This window comes from Saimiri boliviensis, chromosome 2, assembly GCF_048565385.1.
Source record: "Saimiri boliviensis isolate mSaiBol1 chromosome 2, mSaiBol1.pri, whole genome shotgun sequence".
Classification (NCBI taxonomy): Eukaryota; Metazoa; Chordata; class Mammalia; order Primates; family Cebidae; genus Saimiri; species Saimiri boliviensis.
In genome coordinates, this window is record NC_133450.1 from 61,840,113 (window position 1) to 61,865,763 (window position 25,651).

Here is a 25,651-nt window from a genome sequence, read left to right on the forward strand (position 1 = left end):
GAGGAGCAAAGCCGGAAGAGGAGAGGCCCGCGGCGGAACTCAGCTCTCCCACCGTCCCGGCTGCGTTCCGACAGGCAGCCAATCAGATAGCTATATTTGCCATGGAGGCGGGACTTCCTCCGCAGCACGCACAAGTACGTGCGTGCAGGTCCCGCCCCGGAACTGCGGTCTCTGCTGCGGCTTTGGTACGACGGTGGTTTCTGAGGCGCTTGACTCGCCACCAAAGAGCTGCGGTGGCGTCTCCACAGAGTGAGTAGCAAAACGAGCCGGACTGGAGCCGACTCCGCAGAGGGACTGAGGCCAGGAACCCGGGTTCCTAATCGCGGCTCTCTTTGGGCCGCTGGGTTCCCCGGGTCCAGGGAGGGCGGCTGCCGGCCCAGGCCGTCCAGCCGAGCTGCGTGAGACGGTCCCCGCGCCTTGGGCTCCTTATCCTGGTCTGACGGCCTCTGCTTCTCGGTTCCCCAGTTTCGTGCGCCCGTTCGTGCCTGAGACAAAGCGAGAGCGCCGCGCTGGACCGGCGTCACTAGGAGAGAGAGGCCCCTCTGCTCTGCTTAGCGCTCCCCGTGTCCTCGCCCGGGTCGCGTGGCACCCCCCGCCCTCTCCTCGTTGAACCCCGCGTGTGTTTTTGCTGTGGCGCAGCGGGTCCGGCGGGCCACTGTGAGCGAACGTGCTCTCCTAGCCGGGCGCCATGCTTAGCGATTTTTGACGTGCGTCACTTTTTCGTAGTGGCGTATAAGGATCCTGTGGGACAGATGTCCTCGTTATCCCCATTGTGCCCACGAGGTAATAGAGACTTAGAGATTAATACGTCCGCTGCACACCCATAGCTGACAAGTGGTGGATCCGGATTTGAACCAAGGTTTGCCTTGGTCTTTTTCACGGAATCTATTATCTTTCTTGGCCTTTCTGAGAAGGAAAAACCTGGATCGAGTTCCAACCAAACAAGTTGGGCCTAACTGGCCATTAAGCCACGTAAAATGTAACGAAAACGCTGGGCGGGTTTTAAAACGTTGGACAAAGGCCAGGATGGTGGAGCAGGCATTTACTTTCTCAGGCAAGGCTTGGGAAGGAAGCAAGCACAGAATGCTTTTAATAAAGCTCACCTCTCCTGCCCCCACAATAAAATAGCCTCGGATTCTTACTCTGCCTTCAGAATGACTTATGTGTGGCAGGCTTCATCCTCCGTGCTTTACATAATTTCCTTTATTTACATAAAATATACAACTTAGATATTGTTTAGGCCCCCTCCCTCCTTTTTATAGATGGGAGCACTGAAGTTCAGAGAGGAGTGGGTGGCATTATCCAAGGTCGCACACAGCAAGTGTTGGATTTGGTCTAGCTTATCTGTCTTTGTCCCATCAACTGTGTACCCTGTGTACCCTGTGTTCCAGGCAAAGCTGCCTGTACTGTGATATTCCTTCTTTGTTCTCCTGTAGATGGGAGCATCTTTGTATCTTCAGTTCTTTGTAGGGCGTAGTTGCTTAGAAAATATTTGTTACATCGGAACATTTTGCTTCTCAGAGACCAACCTAATAGAACATTTATCTGCATTTATCTCCTTTTCAGCAACCATGAAGTTGAAAGACAGAAAATCAAGACCAAAGCTATCAAGTTATGGCAAATTTCAGACAAAGGGAATCAAAGTTGTGGGAAAATGGAAGGAAGTGAAGATTGACCCAAATATGTTCGCAGATGGACAGATGGATGATTTAGTGTGCTTTGAGGAATTGACAGATTACCAGTTGGTCTCCCCTGCCAAGAATCCCTCCAGCCTCTTCTTAAAGGAGGCACCCAAGAGAAAGGCACAAGCTGTTTCAGAAGAGGAGGAGGAGGGAGAGTCTAGCTCACCAAAGAAAAAGATGAAGTTGAAGAAAAGTAAAAATGTAGCAACTGAAGGAACCAGTACCCAGAAAGAGTTTGAAGTCAAAGATTCTGAGCCAGAGACCCAGGAAGAAGAGGTCATGGTTTGTCATGATCCAGAGGTTGGGGAGATGACATCAGGAAACCTGGTCCAAACTGCTCCAAAAAAGAAGAAAAAGAAAGGAAGAAAAGGGACGGCGCCTTTTGCGCCTTTTCAGAGCATTGCTGCTAAGGTGCCCAGAAAAGCGAAGACATGGATTCCCGAAGTTCATGATCAGAAGGCAGATGTGTCAGCTTGGAAGGACCTGTTTGTCCCCAGGCCGGTTCTCCGAGCACTCAGCTTTCTAGGGTTCTCTGCTCCCACACCAATCCAAGCCTTGACCTTGGCACCTGCCATCCGTGACAAACTCGACATCCTTGGAGCTGCTGAGACAGGTAAGGGCAACTTTGGCCAGGGCAGGGTTGCTTCTGGATTGAGCCCATAGCTGCTAATAGGCTAGATAACTGGGAGAGAGAAGAATGTTGAGAACATAGCCACAAAAGCAATGCTGAATGAAGCTGTTTAGAAGTCAGCCAGCTCTGGTTTAAAATATGCTCTTCCTGAATGGTACCCTAGCTAGATCACTTTTATCTTTCTCAGCCCTATAGACCCCATTATCAACCAAATGGAGATAACAGTACCTACCTCTTGTATTGCTGTGAGGGTAAATGCTGCAGTAAACTAAAGCTAACACTACATTTTAAGTGATCTGCAAGTGGTAGTTTTTCCTGTTCTTGAGCCTTTTCTAAATGGCTCAAAAGGGTAAAGGACTAAGATCAGCCCTCTGGAGAGGTAGATTTTCATGAGTATAAGGAAGAACTGTCTAATTCTCGGGAGTCGTCCAAAGGTAAAAAAGGGTTGCTGCTTTGGGAGTTGGTGAGTTTCTTGTCATTGGAAGGATTTGAGTGTGGTGGATAGTCATTGGGTGGATTTTGTAAATAGATTGAGCTGTGAAGTGACTGTTAGAACTAGGCAGTGTTCCTGCAAGACTTTTGGAAGTAATTACAGGTTGACTTTGCTGGATAGACTAGACTACTGACTTGGGGGAGGAATTAGTACTGCCTGGAACTATTAGTCTGTTTAGACCAGCAGTGTCCGTTAGAAATACATATAGTCGTCTCTTGATACCCATAGAGGATTGGTTCCAGGACCTCCCTTGGATGCCAAAATACAGGGATGCTCAAGTCTCTGATATAAAATGGTATAGTGCTTCCATATGAGCTATGCATATCCTCTGGTGTATTTTAAATCATCTCTAGATTATAGCTCATACAGTGTAAATCTTATGTAAATTGTCATACTGTATTGTTTGGGGAATAATGACAAGAAAAGTCTTTTCAGTGTTTAGTACAGATGCAGTTTTTTTTCCCCCCGAATATTGTCTATCCACAGTTGGTTGAATCCACAGATGTGGAAATCACGGTTACAGAAGGGTGACTGTATAATGTGAAATATATATGTAATTTAAAATTTACTAGAAGCCACATTTTTTTAAAGTTAAAAAATTTGTGAGATATTTTACTTTTTTTTTCCTAGGTTTTCAAAATCTGGTGTGTTTTAATGTTGCAGCTTATGTCAGTTTCGAGTGACTACATTTTAAGTGTTGAGTAGACATGTGCTTTGGGTGTCTGGAACAGTGGTCAGGAAACTCAGGATGAGGTTCTGTAACAGTCATATAGATGGAAGAGTGAGAAAACTACGGGAAAGGGGAATGGAGATAATAGCTTAGAACATTTACTGAGCATTTAAAATGTGTCATGTACTGTGTTAGTGCTTTATGTTGATGAAATCAGTTCTCACAACCACCCTGAGGTAAGTACCATTATTCCCATTTTACTGATGAGAAAACTCAACCTCACACAGCATAGACAGCTTCCCTAAAATTACAGAGCTGAAAATGGTAGTGTCTAGATTCTAGGCTAGTTCTGTGTATTGTTAATAACTAGGTATGCTCAGTCTTTAATTTTATTTTAGACTTTTAAATTTTTAGTATTATTTACTTGTTTGAATTTGTATTTCTCTAATGACTAGCGATGTTGAGAATTTTGGCATATGCTTATTTTTGTGTTCAATTATTTTGCCCATTTAAAAATTGGGATGTTGTTCTATTGTAGAGTTTTGGGAGTTCATTGTGTATTCTAGATACATATGCTTTATCAGATGTGAGAGTTGCAAATTTTTCTCCCAGTTTGTGGCTTACCTTTTCATTAACAGTGTTTTTCAAAGAGCAGAATGTCTTTCTTTTGATGAAATCCAAATGATCAGCTTTTGTCTTTTATAAAGTTATGGTTTTGGTACCTTTGGTGCTTTATCTAAGAACCTTTTGCTTAACCCAAGATCACAAAGATTTCTCCTGTTTTGTTCTAAAAGTGTTAATAGCCTTAGGTTTTATGTTTTGGTCTCTGATCCTTATTGAGTTAACTTTTATTTATGGTGAGAAGTATGGATCAAAGTTTGTGGGTTTTTCTCCATGTGGCTCTCTACTTATTTCAGCACCATTTGTTGAGAAACTATTCTTTCTCTATCAGGTTGACTTATTTTAGCACCGTTTATTGAAAAACTATTCTTTCTCCATCCAGTTGCCTTTGTATCTTTGTTGAAAATCTATGACCATGTAGGTGTGGGTCTTTCTCTGGAGTCTTTTCTTTTTCCATTCATCTATTTGTGAGTCTTTATGTCAGTTTCTTACTCTCTTCCTTATAGTAGCTTTATAATAAATCTTAAAATCAGGTAGTATATAAGTCCTCTTACTTTGTTCTTTTTAAGAGTTAATTTTGACTGTTGTAGGCCTTTCCCCTCCCATATGGATTTTAGAATCTGTTTTATAGTTTCTACAAAAAAAGCAAGCTGATATTTGAATTGGGATTCCATTGAATACAGAGCAAATTGAGGATAGATGACATCTTAACAGTATTGTCTATGAATATGGTATATCTCTCCATTTCTTTAGGTCTTTAACTCGGCAATGTTTTATAATTTTCAGTATATAGATTTTTCACATCTATGTTAGAGTTATCCTTAAGCATTTTATATTTTTGATTCTATTGTAAGTTGTAATTTAAAATTTTTTATTTCCAATTGTTACTAAGAAATATGATGGATTTCTTTATATTGATTTTGTATCCTGCAACTTAGTACCACCAAGTAGTTTTCTGAGGATTCCATGGAATTTTCTGCAAAGATGATCATTATCCAGTCTTGGATGCCTTTTATTTTTCTTCTTGTATTGCACCAGCTAACACCTTTAGCAGAATCTTGAATTGAAGTAATAGACTGGGCATTATTGCTTTGTTTTTGTTCTTTCAGGGAATATATTTAGTCTTTCACCATTAAGTCTGATCTTAGCTGTAGGTTTTTTGTAGATTTTTTTTATCAGGTTGAGGAAGTTCTCTTTGACTTCTCATTTGCTGAGAGGTTTTATCAGGAATGGATGTTTGATATTTTTCAAATGCTTTTTTACTGCATGTAGTGAAATGTGGTTTTTCATTTTTAGTCTGTCAATAGGGTGAATGACATTTTCAAGTATGAAATTAGACTTATATTCCCGGGATAAACTGGACTTGGTCACAATACACTGTTCTATTTATGTATTGTTGGATTCAATTTGCTAAAATTTTGTTGAGAATTTTTGAATTTATGTTCATGAATTATTTGTCTGCAGTAGTCTTGTAATGTTTTCAGTGTTGAAATCAGTAATACAGCTTCAGAATCACTTCTGAAGTATTCTGTTCAATTTTCTGAAAGAAGTTGCATAGGCTTGGCATTTTCCCCCAAACTTAAATGTTTGGTAGAATTCATCTGAGCCTGCACTTTTCTTTGTAGGAAGGTTTTTAACTACAGATTTACTTTAATAGATTAGAGATATTTGTGTTACTTATTTTCTTCTTGAGTGACAATTTTCTACCTGCAGTTGTATTAGTTTTTGTTTCATGTATTCTGACAATCAGTTATGTGCATAAATGTTTTATGGATTAAAACATTAGAGTATTGTTATATCCTGTAAATGAATTGGCTTCTTATCATTCTGAAATGGCCCTCTTTATCCCTGGTAATATTCTTTGTTCTAAAATGTACTTTGGTATTAAAACAGCCAGTCTAGCTTTATTGATTAATGTTAGTATGGTGTGTGTTTTTCCATACTATTATTTTTCCTTATTTATATCTTTATATTTAATGTGGATTTCTTATGGGCAGTATATAAATGAGTCTTGCTGTTTAATCTGAGAATTTCTGTCTTTTAATTTAATTATTGAAGCAAGGCACAGTGTCTCACATCTGTAATCCCAGCACTTTGGGAAGCTGAGGCAGGTGGATCACTTGAGGCCAGGAATTCAAGACCAGCCTGGCCAACATGATGAAACTCCAACTCTACTAAAAATACAAAAAAATAGCTGGATGTGGTGGCATATGCCTGTAGTTTCAGCTGCTCAGGAGGCTGAGCCATGTGAATTGATTGAACCCAGAGTGCAGAGGTTGCAGTGAGCTGAGATCATACCACTGCACTCCATCCTGGGTGACAGAGTAAGACTTATCTCAAAAATAAAAAAAAATTACTGAGTTTATTTACGATTAATGATTATCGATAATGTTGGTTTATTTTTTGACTGATGGCATACCTGATTTATTTTTTTCACATTTCTGTTTTCTATTTTTTAGGGGCTTTTTTTTCCTTTTCTATGTTTAGATGTTTATTTTTAAATTTTTTTTTATTTTTCCATAAGTTATTGGGGTTCAGGTGCTATTTGGTTACATAAGTTTTTTTTCGTTTTTTGTTTTTTGAGACAGAGCCTTGCTTTGTCGCCCAGGCTGGAGTGCAATGGCATAATCTCAACTTACTGCAACCTTTGGCTTCTAGGATCAAGCCATTCTCTAGCCTCAGCCTCCCGTGTAGCTGGTGCTACAGGCGTGTGCCACTATGCCCAGCTAATTTTTGTATTTTTAGTAGAGACGGGATTTCACCATGTTGGCCAGGCTGGTCTCGTTAAACTCCTGAATTCAAATGGTCCACCTACCTTAGCCCTACAAAAGTGCTGGGATTAGAGGCATGGCTGTGGCCACGGGATCCTGGGATAGCTTCCTGAAGATCTGGAACTAATGCCAGTAGCATGTGGATGCCATGGAGACTGGAAGACCATTCCAACTTTGACGCGTTACCATGAGAGCATATCCTATCCAACCGTACTAACGTGGACACCCTACACCTCCCCTCAGAACTTCAAAAGGGCAAGATCTTTTTTCCTTCACTTATTGCTGAAACCAAGAGCACAATTCCCATTAAGAGAAGGATCTCTGTGCTGTAAACTAAAACAAATTGTGCATTCCTTCCGGGGCCATCGTCTTTGTTTTCTTTTTTGTCTTGAATGAATTTTAAAAGGAAATATATAATAAAAATGTTAACCAGAAGGTTAAAAAAAAAAAATGTCCGGTTTAGTGGTGATTCGTGAGATTTTGGTGCACCTGCCACCCAAGCAATATACCCTGCACCATATTTGTAGTCTTTCATCCCATGCCCCCTTTCATTCTTTCCCCCAAGTCCTCAGAGTCCATTGCATCATTCTTACGCCTTTACATCCTCATAACTTAGCTCCTGCATGTAAGTGAGAACATGCAATGTTTGTTTTTCCGTTCCTGAGTTAACCTCACTTAGAATAATAGTCTCCAGTCTCATCCAGGTCACTGCAAATGCTGTTAATTCATTTCTTTTTATGGCTGCATAGTATTCCATCGTGTGTGTGTGTATGTGTGTGTGTGTGTGTGTGTGTACACCACAGTTTCTTTATCTACTTGTTGATTGATGGGCATTTGGATGGCTTCACGATTTTGCAGTTGTGAATTGTGCTGCTATAAACATACGTGTACAAGTATCTTTTTTGAATAATGATTTCTTTTGCTCTGGGTAGATATCTGTTAGTAGGATTGCTGGATCAAATGGTAGTTCTACTTTTAGTTCTTTAAGAAATTTCCACAGTTTTCCATAGTGGCTGTACTATACATTCCCACCAGCAGTGCCTCTCAGTTTCGAGTAATTTTTCCTGCCTCAGCCTCCTTAGTATCTGGGATTACAGGCGCCCACCACAGCACCCGACTAATTTTTATATTTTTAGTAGAGACGGGGTTTTCACCATGTTGGCCAGGCTGGTCTCAAACTCCTGACCTGAGGCGATCTGCCCGCCTCAGCCTCCCAGAGTGCTGGGATTATAGGCATGAGCCACCGTGCCCAGCTGCCAACATCTGCTGTTTCTGTTTTTTTGATTTTTTTGATTATGGCCATTCTTGCCGGGATAAGGTGTTATCACATTGTGGTTTTGCTTTGCATTTCCCTGATCATTAGTGATGCTGAGTCTATGTTTATTGGCAATTTGTATCTTCCATTGGGAATTGTCTGTGTCCTTAGCCCACTTTTTTATGGGATTGTTTTTTTCTTACTGATTTGTTCAATTTTGTTGTAAATTCTGGATATTAGTCCTTTGTCAGATGGATAGATTGTGAAGATTTTCTCCCACTCTGTGGATTGTCTGTTTACTTTGCTGACTATCCCTTTTGCTGTACAAAAGCTCTTTAGTTTAATTAGGTTCCAGTTATTTATCTTTGTTTTTATTGCATTTGCTTTTGGGTTCTTGGTCATGAAATCCTTGTCTAAGTCAATGTCTAGAATGGTTTTTTCAGTGTTACTTTCTGGAATTTTTATAGTTTCAGGTCTTAGGTTTAAGTCCTTAATCCATCTTGAGTTGATTTTTGTATAAGGTGAGAGACGAGGATCCAGTTTCATTATCTTACAGGCAGCTAGCCAGTTATCCGAGGACCATTTGTTGAAAATGGTGTCCTTTCCCCACTTCATGTTTTTGTTTGCTTTGTCAAAGATCAGTTGGCTATAAGTATTTGCGTTTATTTCTGAGTTCTCTATACTGTTTCATGGTATGTGTGCCTATTTTTATACCAATACTGTACCTCTCTGTTTTGGTGACTATGGCCTTATAGTTTGAAATCAGGTAGTGTGATGCCTCTGGATTTGTTCTTTTTGCTTAATCTTGTTTTGACTATGCAGGCTCTTTTTGGGTTTCATATGAATTTTAGAATTTCTTTTTTCTAATTCTGTGAAGAATGATGATGGTATTTTGATGAGATTGCATTGAATTTGTAGATTGATTTAAGCAGTATAGTTATTTTCACAATATTGATTCTACCCATCCCTGATCATGGGGTGTTTCCATTTGTTTGTGTCATCTGTGATTTCTTTCAGCAGTGTTTTGTAGTTTTTCTTGTCGAGGTCTTTTGATTCCTTTGTTAGGTATATTCCTAAGTATTTTTTTTTTTTGCAACTATTGTAAAAGGCGTTGAGTTCTTGATTTGATTACCCACTTGGTTGCTGTTGGTGTATAGAAGAGCTACTAGTTTGTGTGCATTAATCTTGTATCTAGAAACTTTGCTGAATTCTTTTATCAGTTCTAGGAGCTTTCTGGAGGAGTCTTTAGAATTTTCAAGGTAAATGATCATATCGTCAGCAAACAGTGACAGTTTGTCATCCTCTTTACCAATTTGGATGCCCTTTATTTTTTTCTCTTGTCTGATTGTTCTGGCTAGGACTTCCAGGACAGTGTTGAAGAGGAATGGTGAGAGTGGGCATCCTTGTCTTCTTCTAGTTCTCAGAGAGAATGCTTTAAACTTTTCCCCATTCAGTATTATGTTGGCTGTGGGTTTGTCATAGAAGGCTTTTATTACATTAAAGTTTGTCCCTTGTATGCCAGTTTTGCTGAGAGTTTTAATTGTAAAGGGATACTGTATGTTGTCTAATGCTTTTTCTGCATCTATTGAGATGATCATGTGATTTTGGTTTTTAACTCTGCTTATGTGGTATATCACATTTATTGACTTGCATATGTTGAACCATCCCTGCATCCCTGGTGGATTTGATCATGGTGAATTATCTTTTTGATATGTTTTTAGATTTGGTTAGCTAGTATTTTGTTAAGGATTTTACAATCTGTGTTCATCAGGGATATCAGTCTGTAGTTTTCTTTTTTGATTTTGGTATTAGGGTGATGCTGGCTTCATAGAATGAATTAGGGAGGGTTTCTTCTTTCTCTGTCTGGTAGAATAGTGTTAAAAGGATTGGTACCATTCTTCTTTGAATGTCTGGTAGAATTCTGCTGTGAATCCATCTGGTCCTGGACTGGTTTTGTGGGTAGTTTTTAAATTACCCTTTCATTTTTGCTGTTTGTTACTGGTCTGTTCAAGGTATCTAATTCTTCCTGACTTAAGCAAGGAGAGTTGTATTTTTCCAGGAGTTTATCCATCTCTTCTAGGTTTTCTAGTTGATGTGTGTAAAGGTGTTCATAGTAGCCTTGAATGATCTTTTGCATTTCAGTGGTGTCAGTTGTAATATCTCCTGTTTAGTTTTTTAGTGAGTTTATTTGGATTTTCTCCTCTTTTCTTGGTTAACGTTGTTAATGGTCATAATAATAATGATGTAATAAATATCAGTTATATTTATCTTTTCAAACAACCAGCTTTTTGTTTCATTTATCTTTTGTATTTTGTTGTTGTTGCTGTTGTTTCAATTTCATTTAGTTCTGCTCTGATCTTGGTTGTTTGCCTTCTTCTGCTGGGTTGGGGTTTGATTTGTTCTTGTTTCTCTAGTTCCTTGAGGTGTGACCTTAGATTGTCTGTCTGTGCTTTTTCAGACTTTTTGATATAGCTGTTTAGGGCTGTGAAGTTTCCTGTTAGCACTGCCTTTGCTGTATCCCAGAGGTTTTGATAGGTTTTGTCATTATTTTCATTCGGTTTGAATAATTTTTAAATTTCCATCTTGATTTTGTTTTTTACCCAGTGCTCATTCAGGAGCAGGTTATTTGATTTCTGTATATTTGCATAATTTTGAAGGTTGCTTTTGGAGTTGATTTCTAGTTTTATTCCACTGTGGTCTGAGAGAGTGGTTGATAGATATAATTTCAACTTTCTTAAATTTATTGAGGCTTGTTTTATGGTCTATCACATGATCCATCTTGGAGAAAGTTCCATGTGCTGTTGAATAGAAGTGTATTCTGTAGTTGTTGAATGAAATGTTCAGTGTATATCTGTTAAGTCCATTTGTTCCAAGATACAGTTTAAATCCATTGTTTCTTTGTTGACTTTCTGTCTTGATGACCTGTCTAGTGCTGTCAGTGGAGTATTGAAGGCCCCACAATTATTGTATTGCTGTCTATCTCATTTGTTAGGTCTGTTAGTAATTGTTTTATATATTTGTGAGCTCCAGTATTAGATGCATGTATGTTTAGGATTGTGATGTTTTCCTGTTGGACAAGGCCTTTAACCATGATACAATGTCCCTCTTTATCTGTTTTAACCACTGTTACTTTAAAGCTTGTTTTGTCTGATATAAGAATAGCTACCCCTGCTTGCTTTTGGTGTCCATTTGCATGAATTGCCTTTTTCAACCCCTTTAAGTTTATGTGAGTCCTTTGTGTTAGATAAGTCTCCTGAAGGCAGTAGATGGTTGGTGAGTTCTTAACCGTTCTGCAGTTTTGTATCTTTAAGTGGAGTATTTAGGCCATTTACATTCAATGTTAGTTTTGAAATGTGAGTTATCATTGCATTCATCATGCTCTTTGTTGCCTGTGTACGTTAGTTTTGTGTTTTGTTTTTGCTTTTTAACTTGTATTTCTTTTTTATAGGTCCTATGTGATTTATGCTTTCAAGAGGTTGTTCTGTTTTGATATGTTTCCAGGATTTGTTTCAATATTTAGAGCTCCTTTTAGCATTTCTTGTAGTGGTGTCTTGGTAATGGCGAATTCTGTCAGCATTTGTTTCTCTGAAAACGACTGTATTTTTCCTTCATGTATGATACTTAGTTCTGCTGGATACGAAATCTGTGGCTGATGATTGTTTTGTTTGAGGAGGTTAAAGATAGGGCCCCAGTCTCTTCAAGTTTGTAGGGTTTCTGCTGAGAAGTCTGCTGTTAATCTGATAGGTTTTCCTATATAGATGACCTGGTGCTTCTGTGTCACAGCTCTTAAAATTCTTAACTTTGGATAACCCAATAACAGTACGTGAAGATATTTTTGCGGTGAATTTCCCAGGTGTTCTTTGTGTTTCTTGTATTTCGATATCTAGGTCTCTAGCAAGGCTGGGAAAGTTTTCCTCTATTACTCCCCCAAATTTGTTTTCCAAGCTTTTAGAATTCTCTTCTTCCTCGGGAACAGTGATTATTCTTAGGTTTAGTCATTTAACATAATCCCACACTTCTTAGAGGCTTTGTTCATTTATTCTTATTTTTTCTTTGTCTTTGTTGGATTGGGTTAATTTGAAGACCTTGTCTTTGAGTTCTGAATCTTCATTCTGCTTCTTCAATTCTATTGCTGAGACTCCACAGCATTTCACATTTCTAAAAATGTGCCCAGAGTTTCTTGAATTTTTTAATTGTGTTCTCTTTAAGCTATGTATTTCCTTGATTGTTTCTCCCTTCACTTCTTGTATCATTTTTTGGATTTCCTTGCATTGGGGCTTTGCCTTTCTCTGGTCCCTCCCTGATTAGCTTAATAACTAACCTCCTGAATTCTTTTTCAGGTAAATCAGGGATTTCTTCTTGGTTTGGATCCATTGCTGGTGAACTAGTATGATTTTTTTCAGAGGTGTTGAAGAACCTTGTTTTGTCATATTACCAGGGTTGGTTTTCTGATTCCTTCTCATTTGGGTAGGCTGTTTCAGAGGGAAAGTCTAAGGCTGAAGGCTGTTGTTCAGATTCTTTTGTCCCATGGGGTGTTCCCTTGATGTAGTACTCTCCCCTCCCCCTTTTCCTATAGATGTGATTGATGACTGTGGATGTGAATGGATCCTATTGATTCCAGGACTGACATCAATAGCTGCATCAAACCGCAGTGATTATTACCTCTCTTCTGGGTCTAGACACCTCCAGGCTAGTACTGGGGGTTGTCTGCACAGAGTCCTGTGATGTGAACCATCTACAGGTCTCTCAGCCATGGATACCAGCGCCTGTTCCTGTGGAGATGGAGTTTCACCATCTTGGCCAGGATGGTCTTGGTCTCATGTCCTCGTGATCCACCTACCTCAGCTTCCCAAAGCGTCAGGGTTTTGTTGTTTTTTTTGTTAAGGCATTCCAATAAAAAATATTGCTACACTGTCTTCTGGCTTTTCATTGTTTCTGGTAAAAAGTCTGTTGTTTTTCTTACCAAAAGGTTGATGTGTCTGTTTTTGCTCTCTTTCTTCCTTACAATATCTTATTTTTGTGTGGTTATTTTTTACTGAGAGCTGCTTATTTTCCTTGAAAACTGAAAATTTTGGGGGATCTACGTTAAGGGTTTCTCCCTAGAGGAAGCATTTATTGGCTTCTGCCTAGGGCATTATCTCTTTGGAACTTCTTTAAATTCTCTGCCTGAGGTGTTTTGTTTTGACCATCCAGATGATTTGGGCTCTGTGTACATTCAAAGGCAAGTTTCAGAATGTTCAGGCATAGACAGAAGTTTTATATTTAAAATTTCTGAAAACTAAGAAAATTTTCTTTTAGTCCTTTCTCACCAAAGAAAGGTCTTAGGAAAGTATTGTATAGATTACCAATTTTCACCCCCCACAACAACAACACATAGACCCAAAACTTGCCTTTTATCTCTTTGTTGTTTCATTTCTTGGATCTAAGACCTCAGAGCTAGTCTGCCATACTTTTTCTTGGGTTCTAATATACTTGTGCCTTCTGGTTCCTTCTGGTAAAGTCTGTGTAGAGTGGAGGAGCTTTGGGTTGGTCAGGGTGGGGTGGCACTTGGCTACCTTATTCTGTGCAAAAGAATAAATTTCAGACTAAAATATGTTCATCTGTTGATTCATAATGTGTTTATTTTGTTTTGTTTTTTACTTTTAAGGAAGTGGGAAAACTCTTGCCTTTGCCATCCCAATGATCCATGCAGTTTTGCAGTGGCATAAGAGGAAGGCTGCCCCTGCTCCAAGAAACACTGAAGCACCACCTGGAGAGACCAGCACTGAGGCTGAAGCTGAGACCAGATCACCAGTCAAGGCTGAAACTGAGTCTGGAGTATTGCCTGATAATGTAACTGAGAGTGAAGCACTGTCCAGTGATACTGCAGCTGAGGCCAGAGCCAAAACTGGAGGCACTGTCTCAGACCAGGTGTTGCTCTTTGGTGATGATGATGCTGGTGAAGGGCCGTCTTCCCTGATCAGGGAGAAGCCTGTTCCCAAACAGAATGAGAATGAGGAGGAAAAGCTTGATAAAGAGCAGACTGGAAATCTAAAACAAGAGTTAGATGACAAAAGCGCCACCTGTAAGGCATATCCAGAGCGTCCTCTGCTTGGACTGGTTCTGACACCCACTCGAGAGCTGGCTCTCCAGGTCAAACAGCACATTGATGCTGTGGCCAGATTTACAGGTGAGGTTTAGTTACATTTAATAAATATTTTCTAAGCAAATCCCAAATGCTGGGTGGTAAAGATGAATGAGCTATGGCTCCTGCCCTCTAGGGTAAGCCATTCTTACCGATGAGCCAGAGAATTAAACCCTACAAAAATTGAGTGACATTTTCTCAGTTCCCTGAAGGATAATACATAGTTGGTGCCATTGTAGATGCCTGGGAAATTTATTGGCTACAGTAGATACTCAGGGCAGGGATTAGCAAAGTGCCTAGTTTTGTAAATAAAGTTGTACTGGAATACACCCACACCCATTTGGTTTTATATTGTCTGTGGCTGGTTTTGTACTATAAAGGCGAAGTTGAGTAGAGTTAATAGTTGTGACAGAGACCATCTGGCCTAAGAGGCCAGTAATGTTTACTAGTGACCTTTTAAGAAAAAAGTTTGCTGATCCCTGCTCTCACCAATTAGGATTTAATTCTCTCAGGGAATTCACTCTGGGAGGGGCTTCACTCTGGGTATTTTAATTTTATAATAAAAGCAGCAGTTAATTACCAAGTTGTTAATATGTACAAAGCACTAAGCCATTCACCCGCGGGGTACTAAGAAGTTTTCCACTAGAGAAGAAAATAGAACAGGCCATTAGAAGACCTTTCAGAATAATTCTAATTGAGGGAATGGGAAAGGTTTCCTAGGAGAGGTGTAGCACAGCTGCAGGTAACACTCCCCATAGCGTTGTGATACACCAGTGTTCAGTTTTCCCAGAGCTTTGGAAGGAAGCATACATGGGTTCAAATTCAGCCCCTTTGGTGTGTTTGGAGGGAAGGGAGTAGAAAAGAAATGAGGTCAAAGAAGTAGGGCCCAGTTCATAGAAGACTTGGTAAGCCTTCTAGGAGGGGGACCAGCAGTCTGGCCAGGCCTGCGCTCTAGAGCATTATGCTTTGCTGATGACTATCTCGGCTAATCTGGGGTGCCTGTGTCAGCCATATAAGAAAATGAACACCCAGGTTCAGTAAGTGTCCCTTATGTTTTCTGTCCCATAGGAATTAAAACTGCTATTTTGGTTGGTGGAATGTCCACGCAGAAACAGCAGAGGATGCTGAACCGTTACCCTGAGATTGTGATTGCCACTCCAGGACGGCTGTGGGAGCTAATTAAAGAAAAGCATTATCATTTGAGGAACCTTCGGCAGCTCAGGTAATAAATGGTACCTCTTCTTTCCCCCTCACTGCCTTTTCTGAAACAAGCCTCAGGTGACATGGTGTGGGCAATGCCTTCTTCCCATCGCAGAATGCCATGGTGTGGTATCATCCAGACCCTGGCCTTTAGAAAGCCAAGTGTGCATGAGGGAGATGAGTTGAGGCACTGATGGTGGTGGTGGAGGTGGTAGTGAGGGGTGTGTGTGTATATGTGTATGTTTTTAGGATGAGAGTAGGGTGTGCCATAGATGATTCCTCTTAACCTGCTGCTGACCAGTGATATGGATCTCTCTGGATCTGCAGGTGCCTAGTAGTGGATGAGGCTGACCGGATGGTTGAGAAAGGCCATTTTGCTGAGCTCTCACAGCTGCTAGAGATGCTCAATGACTCCCAGTACAACCCAAAGAGACAAACGCTTGTTTTTTCTGCCACACTCACCTTAGTGCATCAGGCTCCTGCTCGAATCCTTCATAAGAAGCATACCAAGAAAATGGACAAAACAGCCAAACTTGATCTCCTTATGCAGAAAATTGGCATGAGGGGCAAGCCCAAGGTCATTGACCTTACAAGGAATGAAGCCACAGCGGAGACACTAACAGAGACCAAGATCCATTGTGAGACTGATGAGAAAGACCTCTACTTGTACTACTTCCTGATGCAGTATCCAGGCCGCAGCTTAGTGTTTGCTAACAGCATCTCTTGCATCAAACGCCTCTCTGGGCTTCTCAAAGTCCTTGATATCATGCCTTTGACCCTGCATGCCTGTATGCACCAGAAGCAGAGGCTGAGAAACCTGGAGCAGTTTGCCTGTCTGGAAGAGTAAGTTAGGACTGTCCCCAGAGGCATAGCCTCTAGTTAGTTACTTGGGTAAAAGCCGTCGGGATGGTGGGGAAATGGTGAAAAAGCTACCTTCTATCAAAGGAGCCTTATCTCAGTAGAAGGTAGCCTTTTGTTTGCACAGCATTTGGCAAGGTTACGCTCATTTAGTGGATTTGGTGGCTGTTAAATACCTTACAGAAACTTCAATACTAATGAATATGGGTAAAAATACATAATATTCAATATTTAGACAATAGGTTCTATGCTGGCACTTTAGATAAATTATCACATTCAGTTATTCTCCTAACATCTTTAAGAGGAAGCAGAATAGATTCATGGTTAAGAGCACAGAACCTGGAACCAGAATGCGTGAAATCAAATTCCAGCTCTGTCACTCCTTAGGTGGTCAAGTTATTTAACTTCTCTGTACTTTAATTTTCTCATTATTGGGATAATGAGAATAATAATATAACACATTATAGGGTTATGAGGATTAAGTGATTGTGAATTCATGCGTATAAAGTTTTGAACAGTCTCTAGCACGTAGTATGTGTGTATTGCTAAATGTTAGCTTGAATAATTTCTAGTCCTGCTATTACTTGTTACCGTTATCACTATTCTCATTTATAGATGAAAAAATCAGGTCTAGAAAAGCTGGTCAGTTTGCCCAAGGTTTCTCTGCCTGGAAGTGGTAGAGCTGCGCCTCAAGACAAGTCTGTTGCACCTCAGCGCCCATGCCGTTTCTCATCCTGCTGTCTTTGTCCATCTACCTTTGGACCAGACTGATGCTTAGGGAACAGGGTGCAGATTGTCAAGATGAGGGCCTGGGAAGTTGATAAAGTGTCTTTTGCCAGTGTTTTGTCAGGTCACAGGGTAATTAGTTTCTAGAACAAGTGTTTGATTTACTTGTTTTTGAAAATTGGTAAGTAGTATCGGTCGTTTACTGGGATTAGCTCAGCGCAAGTCTTGGCAAACTATAGCCCTTGTGCCAAATTTTGCTTGCTGCCTTTTTCGTTTTCTTTTTTGAGATGGGGTTTTGCTATGTTGCCCAGGTTAAACTCGAACTCATGGGCTTAAGCAATCTCACCTTAGCCTCCTAAGTGCTAAGACTGCTGACGCATGCCATCTCACCTGGCTGCTGCCCGTTTTTATAGTAGAAGTTTTACTGGAACACAGCAAGACCCATTTATGTATTGCCTATATCTGCTTTTGCACTGAAATGGCAGAGTTGAATAGTCACCATAGACACTATGTTGTTCATAAAGCTGGAAATGCTGTCTCACTCTTTATAGAAAAAGTTTCCTGACCCTGACTTAGAGCAGTAGTTTAATGTTTTACAAACTAGGATTTTCATTGCATTGCCCAGCTTTAGCTCAGAAATTCAGGGAGTGAGGACCCCAAAGGGGTCAATCTTACATTTTGAAGCACCTGAGTACTTTTGACTTTCCTTGAACCACGCATTGAGAAACATCATCCAACACATTTATCAAATGCTTACCATGAACCAGACATTGTTCTATGTGGTGGTAATACAGCAATGAGTAATGCAAAGTCCATGCTTTCATGGAGCTTACATTCTAGGAGAGGGAGATGGTAAATTGCAAAGTACGCCCACAGTGTACAAGTGATCCTAAGAAGTAAGACGAGCAGGGGTTGGAGAAAAGAGATTGGGTATGTGTGGTCAAGGAGACTTCTCTGATGAGGCGAGAATTGAGCAGAGAACTGAAGAAAGCAATGAAGTGAGTCGTGTATTTCTGAGGCAAGACCCTTTAAGGCCTAAGGAGTAGCAATTGCAAAGGCTTGGAGGTGAGAGCGTGCTTCATTTGTTTGGGGAATATCAAGGAAGTCAGTGCCACTGGGAGAAAATAAGAGGGTGGTAGGAGAGGAGGTCACTGACCTAGAATATATATGGCCTCATTTAACTCACTGGAGGGAGTCTTTATCATTGCAGAGTATGGCATGTTGGTTGGGGTCAGTGATTCCCAAGTTTGGATCCAGACTCCATAACTGAATAGCCATGTACATACCTTGGGAAGTTAATCAGTTTATCTGTAAAAGGGATATAATAGGGCTATCTTGTAGGTATTGTTAAGGACTGTAATGTTTAAGATGCTCAGCAGTTGGTAAGAATTTGATTAAAGATAGCTGTTATTATTAATGAGCTTTCTCTCTCTACTACAGCTGTGTTCTCTTGGCAACAGATGTGGCAGCTCGGGGTCTGGATATTCCTAAAGTCCAGCATGTCATCCATTACCAGGTAGGGGTATCTGAGAATTTGTAGGCATCTTCCTGCATTGAATGGGGAATCTTTAAGGTAAGGTTTGGGGAGGGAGGAGGAATTGTTGGTTCCAGGACTCTTATCAGAAAATACATACCAATGGTGTCAAGTGCCCACTGCTCCCGCTTTTGGAACTCTACTGAGATTTGGTCTCCAGAAAACCTTGCTTTGTCTGATGTCAGGTAGCCCTTCTCTCCAAGCTACTTGATATTGTCAGGTTAGTGTCTTAGTTTTTTTCTGTGAAATGGCCATAATAAGTTAAGCATGTGAAGTGGTTACCCTGATGTAGAGAAGTATTAATAGAAGAGTGTGGTAGTTTAGATCTCTCCAGGCTCAAATCTCTGCTGTGTAACCTTGAACATGTCATATAATTAAATTTATAAAATATTTAATATTTCTCGTGTTTTAAATAGCAGTGAGTACCTACTTAGGGTTCTTATTAAGATAAGTTTCTAGATATAAAGAGCTTAAGCAACCTGGCACATTGCAAGCACTTACTCATGTTAACTGCCATTGATAGTACCAATAATATCAGTGTGTGCATCTAGTGAATATCAGCATAGAGTTGTGGTTAGGAGTATGGGCACCTGAGCCAGATTGCCAGGGTTCTAATCCCCAGTCTACTGCTTCATAGTTGGTTAGCTTTAGGCAAGTTATTTAGTACCTCTGGTGTCCGTGTCATTGTAAACTGGAAGTAACAATGCTAGCTACTCCATAGGGTTATCCTGAGAATTAAATTGAGCTGATGCTGATGAAGCCGGTAGCACAGTGTAAACACTCAATAAATGGTAGCTATTATGGCATTATTATTTTTCCTCTTTAATTCCTCTTTGTGCTTTTAAAAATCTTTTAGGCTGCTCTTTCAGTGAAAAAAACAAACTTAAAGTGCTTTTTCCCATTCTCTCACTTCACAACAACAATCAACACAGAAGACTTCTGTAACCAAATGTGTGGGCGTTTTCACCACATATCAAGCAGTAGACACCAGCTGGGTGTCCTCTAATTCAGTTTCATTTTCTGATGCTGTCTTCCTGGAGATAGTCTCAGATCCCACAAGATGTCCCTCCTTCTCACGACAAGTCAATAAGTCGGGACCTCTAGAACTTCTGACCAACCAGCTTCAAGTTGGGGTTCCCAGGACCACTCTCTTTGGGTTCAATTAATTTGCTATGGCAGCTCTCAGGACTAAAACACATTTACCAGTTTATTATAGAGGATATTACGAAGAATGTAGATGGGAAGTTGTATAGGCTGAGGGTACAGGAGAAGGAACATGGAGTTGCCATGCCCTTCCTGAGTATACCACCCTCCAAGAACCTCCACATACTCAGCTTATTCAAAAGTTCTCCAAACCTTGTCCTTTGGGGCTATTTATGGAGACTTCGTTAAGATGATAAATTAAACAATTGGCCTTTGGGAAGTAAGGCTGAAAGTCCCAACCTTCTAATCCTGCCTTGGCCTTTCTTGTGACCAGCCCCCCTCCTGAAGCTACCTAGGGGGCTATCAGCCATCAGTCAGTAGTTTGTCATTAGCATACAAAAAGACATTAATTTGGAGATTCCTTTGCCAGGAAACAGGGATGAAGAGCAAATATATATTCCATGGTATCACAGGTGCTAATTTTGGTTTAGCAAATCTCTATATACTCTACCCTTTTTGGGGGAAGTAGCTGGGTCAGCCTTTGTGGAGTCAAGATGAATCAAATGCAGTCCCAGCCCATAAGAAGTATTGGATCCAGCAGAGGAGGTGAGATGACCACAGCCATAATTTAAGGTAGAAGTTATTAGAAAATTACAAAATACAGTGGAAGAGAGGTAACTTCTAGTTTGGGAGGCTGGAAAGTACTTCCTAAAAAGATGCCTGGCATTTAAGGTGGAGAGGATTTGGATATGTAGAGGCAGAAAAAGGAGCAGCAAAGAAATGGGCAGTGTTCAAGGGCACTTACCTTAGAGTGAGAAGAGGGGGTTTGTTGGGAAAGGACTCGTTGCTGAGGCTGGAGGGGTAAGTTGGGGGCAAGTCGCTGAAGGCCCTGAGTGTTAGGTTAAAGAGTTGGGCTTTTATCCTCTAAATAAAGAATGGCAAATAAATCTCATTTCTCGAACTCTTACGAACAGTTCATAGTGGCTGCTTAAAGTACTATTTCGGAAAGGATACCTAGATGTTATCTCGGTCTAGTGGAGAAGACTGTTGTGCCTGATTAATGCTGTGTGCCAGAGGCTCAGCGAATGTCAGTTATCTATGGCTAATAAATATATTGGATTAGTATAGCCCAGGGATTAACATGGTCTGTGGAGCTGGGCTGCTTCACTTTAAATCCTGGATAATAAGTGACTGCTGTGGTCTGGCTGCATGGTCCTGAGGACCTGAACCAGCAGGGGCATGGGAGAGGAGAGCCTGCACAGTGAATGGGCTAAACCTGGGAATATTTTGAATGTGGGATTAAGAGAGGAGGGTTAGATTGCTCTACAATGCTGCAGAGGTTTCTACCTGCCTGGCTGGGAGGGAAGAGGGTCTGGCTTGGGGATGTGGCCCTGAGGAGAGGACCAGTGTTTGGCAGTGGCCATGTATTGATCTCCCAGTTCTTCCTGTGGCAGGTCCCACGTACCTCAGAGATTTATGTCCACCGAAGTGGTCGAACTGCTCGAGCTACCAATGAAGGCCTCAGCCTGATGTTGATTGGACCTGAGGATGTGATCAACTTTAAGAAGATTTACAAAACCCTCAAGAAAGATGAAGACATCCCACTATTCCCTGTGCAGACAAAATACATGGACGTGGTCAAGGTAGAAAGCAAAGTTAAAACCCCAGTGCTAATGAAGGGATTGTGCTGCTCCCTCACAGAACACCTTGCTGTGGGGCTCTGGCAGCGTAACCCTTGAAAACTAAGGAATGGTTCTGCCAACAGCTAAACAAGGAGACCTGTAGAAAGGATTGAGAACAACATGCCTGGGAAAAGGGAGAAAAGGGGGAGTGACTAAAGGTGTGAGGCATTTTCTCCCTGAACCATTTCTTCCTTGTCTGGCCGTGAAGTTCCCCCTCCTCACTGGACAGTGCAGTGGTTGGCTGCCTGCACAGTCTCAGAGGGTTGTAGACAGTGTGGTTAGTTTTTTTGCTGAGGCGGATGCTACAGGTTTGGCACATCCCTGAAGCAGGTGCCAGTAAATTCTATCTTTGGGGTTTTATTTTAACTCAGGCATTCACCAGGTGAGTGCTGCTTATTGAGGGACACTGTGTTAGGGACCAAAGTGGGGTCCTCCTTCCTAGAGGTTTGACAGCTGTGAATATTAAGTTCAGGTACAATGGAGCCATGTGGAATTACTGGGCATATGGTTATATTGGGAGAAGATGTTCTGTCCAAGCTTCCTGCAGGCAGATATGTGGAAGGGTACAGAGGAGATGGAATACCAGGAGCAAAAGCATGAAACAAGTCAAGGACTGTTGGCCTCTGTCACCCGAAAGAAATATTAGCTGTGTGGGGAAATAGGGTGGAGATAAGGATGGAAAGGTGGAAAATTCCCATTAGTAAGGAGGGTTAGGAGCTACCCCGACTTCCCATGGTTCCTTTCTCCACATCACAAGATCTTTCTCATTTTCTCAGGACATCTTGCCACTGCATTGTAGCCCCAAAACCCCCTCAAGGGAGAATTGAAATGTTTTTTTTTTTCATAGCTCAGCTATAGAAGCCAGCTGTTTTAACAGTTTAACTTTGGTTACCTATAGGCTGGCAGTCAGACCAGTAAGGGTTTTCAAAGGATGTGGCTGTTAGGTTGATTGGGAATGTTGGCGGTTGTGCTTACATGTGTACACACACATGTACACAGGGTAATGGTTGCCCACTGGGCTTTTATCAGGAAACAAAGCAAATGAAGTTCAATAGGAACTGAACTGCTTCTCACTGATCACTGATCTCAAGAGCTTTTTAAAAACACTACTTGCTGGGCATGGTGGCTCATGCCTGTAATCCTAGCACTTTGGGAGGCTGAGGGGGAAAAAGCACTTGAGCCCAGGAATTCAAGACCAGCCTAGACAACACAGTGAGACCCTGTCTTTACAAAAAAAAAAAAAAACAAATTAGCTGGGCATGATGGTGCTTACCTGTGGTTCCAGCTGCTTGGGAGGCTGAGGTGGGAGGATCACATGAGTCAAGGAGGTCGAGGCTACAATGAGCCATGATCCATGCCACTATTCTCCACCCTGGGCAGCAGAGTGAGATCCTGCCTCAAGCAAACACACAAAGATACACAACTCAACTCAAGTGAGACTTTGCTTCCCAGAGGCCTGAACTCTCTTTCAGATGAGTATTTTCTGTTACTTTCACCCAGGAGCGAATCCGTTTAGCTCGACTGATTGAGAAATCTGAGTATCGGAACTTCCAGGCTTGCCTGCACAATTCTTGGATTGAGCAGGCAGCAGCTGCCCTGGAGATTGAGCTGGAAGAAGACATGTATAAGGGTAAGCCCTTGGGCCGGATGGGAATTGAGGAAGGTGAAATTCCCTTTAACTTTTGCTTCGTTGGAACCCTCACTACTACTGTGGGTCTTGTCAAAATCAGCAAGACATCCTTCCCCTTCTTTGCCAACAGGCCCTAGTCCCAGATGGGCTTCCTCTGTCTCTGTCTTGCATCCTCAGTTGCCGCCTCTTACGTGGACAGGCAATGGATACAGTGAGGAAGGGAGCAGGCTCTCTGGCCAGGCTGCCTGTGTTAAAATGCCTGCTCATTCCTTTTACTGTGTGACTGAGCCAAGTTATTTAACCTCTGTTGTGTCTCAGCTTTCTTTTTTTGATAAAATGGAAGTAATCAGCCATCTACTTCATGGGATTGTTGGGAAGATTGATTGAGTTAAAAAATGTTAAGTGCTTGCAGCATTGCCTGGCAAATAGAAAGTATTTGATACGTTTTAAGCTGTTTGTCATTATGGTTCCTACTACAGCTGCCTTCCAAGCTGACAGAGGCCTTTCATGCCATTATCTCATTTGATCTTCTCTGCTTTCATGACATGAACATACCAGGAAGTACTATTCTTTTACATATGGGAACTAGATACAGCAGAGGCAATTTGTGCAGGGAAACAGCTCTGTCACCAGGCATTTTCTGAGCTGCTACTCTGTATGTGGCCAGAGGCTGAGGCTTCAGGGATGAATCTGCTCAGTCCCACCTTGAGAAAGCTCCTGAGTCTAAGAAGTTGTAGAACCAGATCTAGAATTCCGTGCTTCTTCCACACCACCAAATGTACAGCTCAGCTGAGATATTGACACCTCAGTGCTCAAGTCAGCAGATTCAGAACCAAACTTACTGCTGTCTGCTCAGCATGGAAGCCAGGAGCCAAACCAGTGGGCTTATAGACAGTGAGCTAGTCCTGGTAGCTCAGGGTTGGGGCTTGGGCTGAAGATGTGGAGGCCCTGGCTTCCCTTCCTGAGGACAGACTGAGATGGAACCCTTTGGCCCTGCCCGCCTCTGCATGTACAGTCACAGCGCTGGTGGCAAGGTACGGGAGAGCTGGGCTACAGAGAAGCATTCATTGTCTCCTAAGGGGGTTGTAGTTGTGAAATCTCCAAACCCCAGGTGGGCAGTAAGTGGGTAGGTCATAGGAAGAAAGGTGATCTTCTGTCAGAAGACTTGGGTTCTGGGCTCTGTCTGATGGCTGGCTCTGAGACATAAGCCAGGTGACTTCTCTAAGCCAATTTGCTTCAGCTGTAAAGATAATTCCAGTCTTAAAGTGTTTTTACAAAGGAGAAAAGTACAGAACGGTCATGCGTATCCCCCCCAAATGGTTAGATGTTACCCATTTACAGCCCCTGCCAAGCCACCACTGGCTTCTTTGGAGAACTTTTCAACTCTGCCTTCCTAAAGTAGTTCTAAAACATTTTTTATTGTGTTATCCATCAAGGGAAACAAAATGTTTGTACAAAACCATAGTAAATAGGATCTTTTTTGTATTGTGTTTCAAGGAGGAAAAGCTGACCAGCAAGAAGAGCGTCGGAGACAAAAGCAGTTGAAGGTTCTGAAGAAGGAGCTGCGCCACCTGCTCTCCCAGCCGCTGTTTACAGAGAGCCAGAAAACCAAGTATCCCACTCAGTCTGGCAAGCCGCCCCTGCTTGTGTCTGCCCCAAGGAATAGCGAGTCTGCTTTGAGCTGCCTCTCCAAGCAGCAGAAGAAGAAGACAAAGAAGCCAAAGGAGTTGCAGCCAGAACAGCCACAACCAAGTACAAGTGCAAATTAATTGTCCTGGTCAAGTGTGTCGGTGACTGCACATTGGTCTCTGTTCTCTGGCTATTTGCAAAATGTCTCCTGCTCTTGTGTTTCACTCCACCATCAACCCCAGGTAAAAAAAAGTCTCCCTCTCTTCCACTCACACCCATAGTGGGAGAGACCTCATGCAGATTTGCATTGTTTTGGAGTAAGAATTCTATGCAGCCGCTTAACTTTTCTGTATTGCCGTGTTTATAGGCTTCTTGTGTGTTCAACTTGATTTCGTAAATTAAAAACAATGGTCAGAGCCAGTGTGTCATCCTAATTTTTCTTTTTTTTTTTTTTTTTTTTAGCTAGAAGATGGGGATGGTGGTGTAGTTTGTTTCATTATTAACTTGGTGATTCTCCTGGGCTAGCACAGGCCTAAGCCCTTGAAAGGACAGGGATAGTGTCAGGCCTCTGGCTGCAGGCCAAGGTTGTACAGTGTGAATGGAGGAAGAGGCTAGAGTTGAGGCCTCTGCAGTATATCCTGCCAGGTCCTTGGTACTTGTTCCTGCTTTACCCAGAGCAGCACCCTAATGGCTCCTTGTCTGTTTCCCACTCTGTCCTGGCTATTACCTGAGCCTCCCTGGGAGGTGGGCAGGAATGAGTTTACTGTCTTCAGGCTTCCCTCACATCACAGAGCCAACAGTAACAGCCACTGGTTCTGGCGTGTGAGGCCCTCAGGATCTAACCCCAGCCTTATCTCCACTCCCCTCCTTTGTGACAGAGCAGTCTTCTGCCCACTGATCCATGCTTCCCTTCTCTTGTCCTGATCCTTGTACAAAATAGGCTTTTCCCTCGGTCTGCATTGCTTTTTGGCCTTCTCTATCCTATGGATCTTCCAGTCCTGC

General features: G+C 41.7%; 1 protein-coding gene across 1 annotated transcript; it reads left to right on the forward strand.

The window, feature by feature from the left end:
• Positions 1 to 143: 143 nt before the first annotated feature.
• On the forward strand, positions 144 to 25,065 carry DDX24 (DEAD-box helicase 24). Its single transcript, XM_074393427.1, has 9 exons — positions 144 to 249; positions 1,567 to 2,295; positions 13,771 to 14,292; positions 15,316 to 15,469; positions 15,775 to 16,290; positions 18,472 to 18,547; positions 21,163 to 21,351; positions 22,891 to 23,020; positions 24,518 to 25,065. The coding sequence occupies exons 2-9, from the start codon at positions 1,572 to 1,574 to the stop codon at positions 24,787 to 24,789; spliced, it is 2,583 nt and encodes an 860-aa protein (XP_074249528.1). The 5' UTR covers positions 144 to 249; positions 1,567 to 1,571; the 3' UTR covers positions 24,790 to 25,065.
• Positions 25,066 to 25,651: the final 586 nt, after the last annotated feature.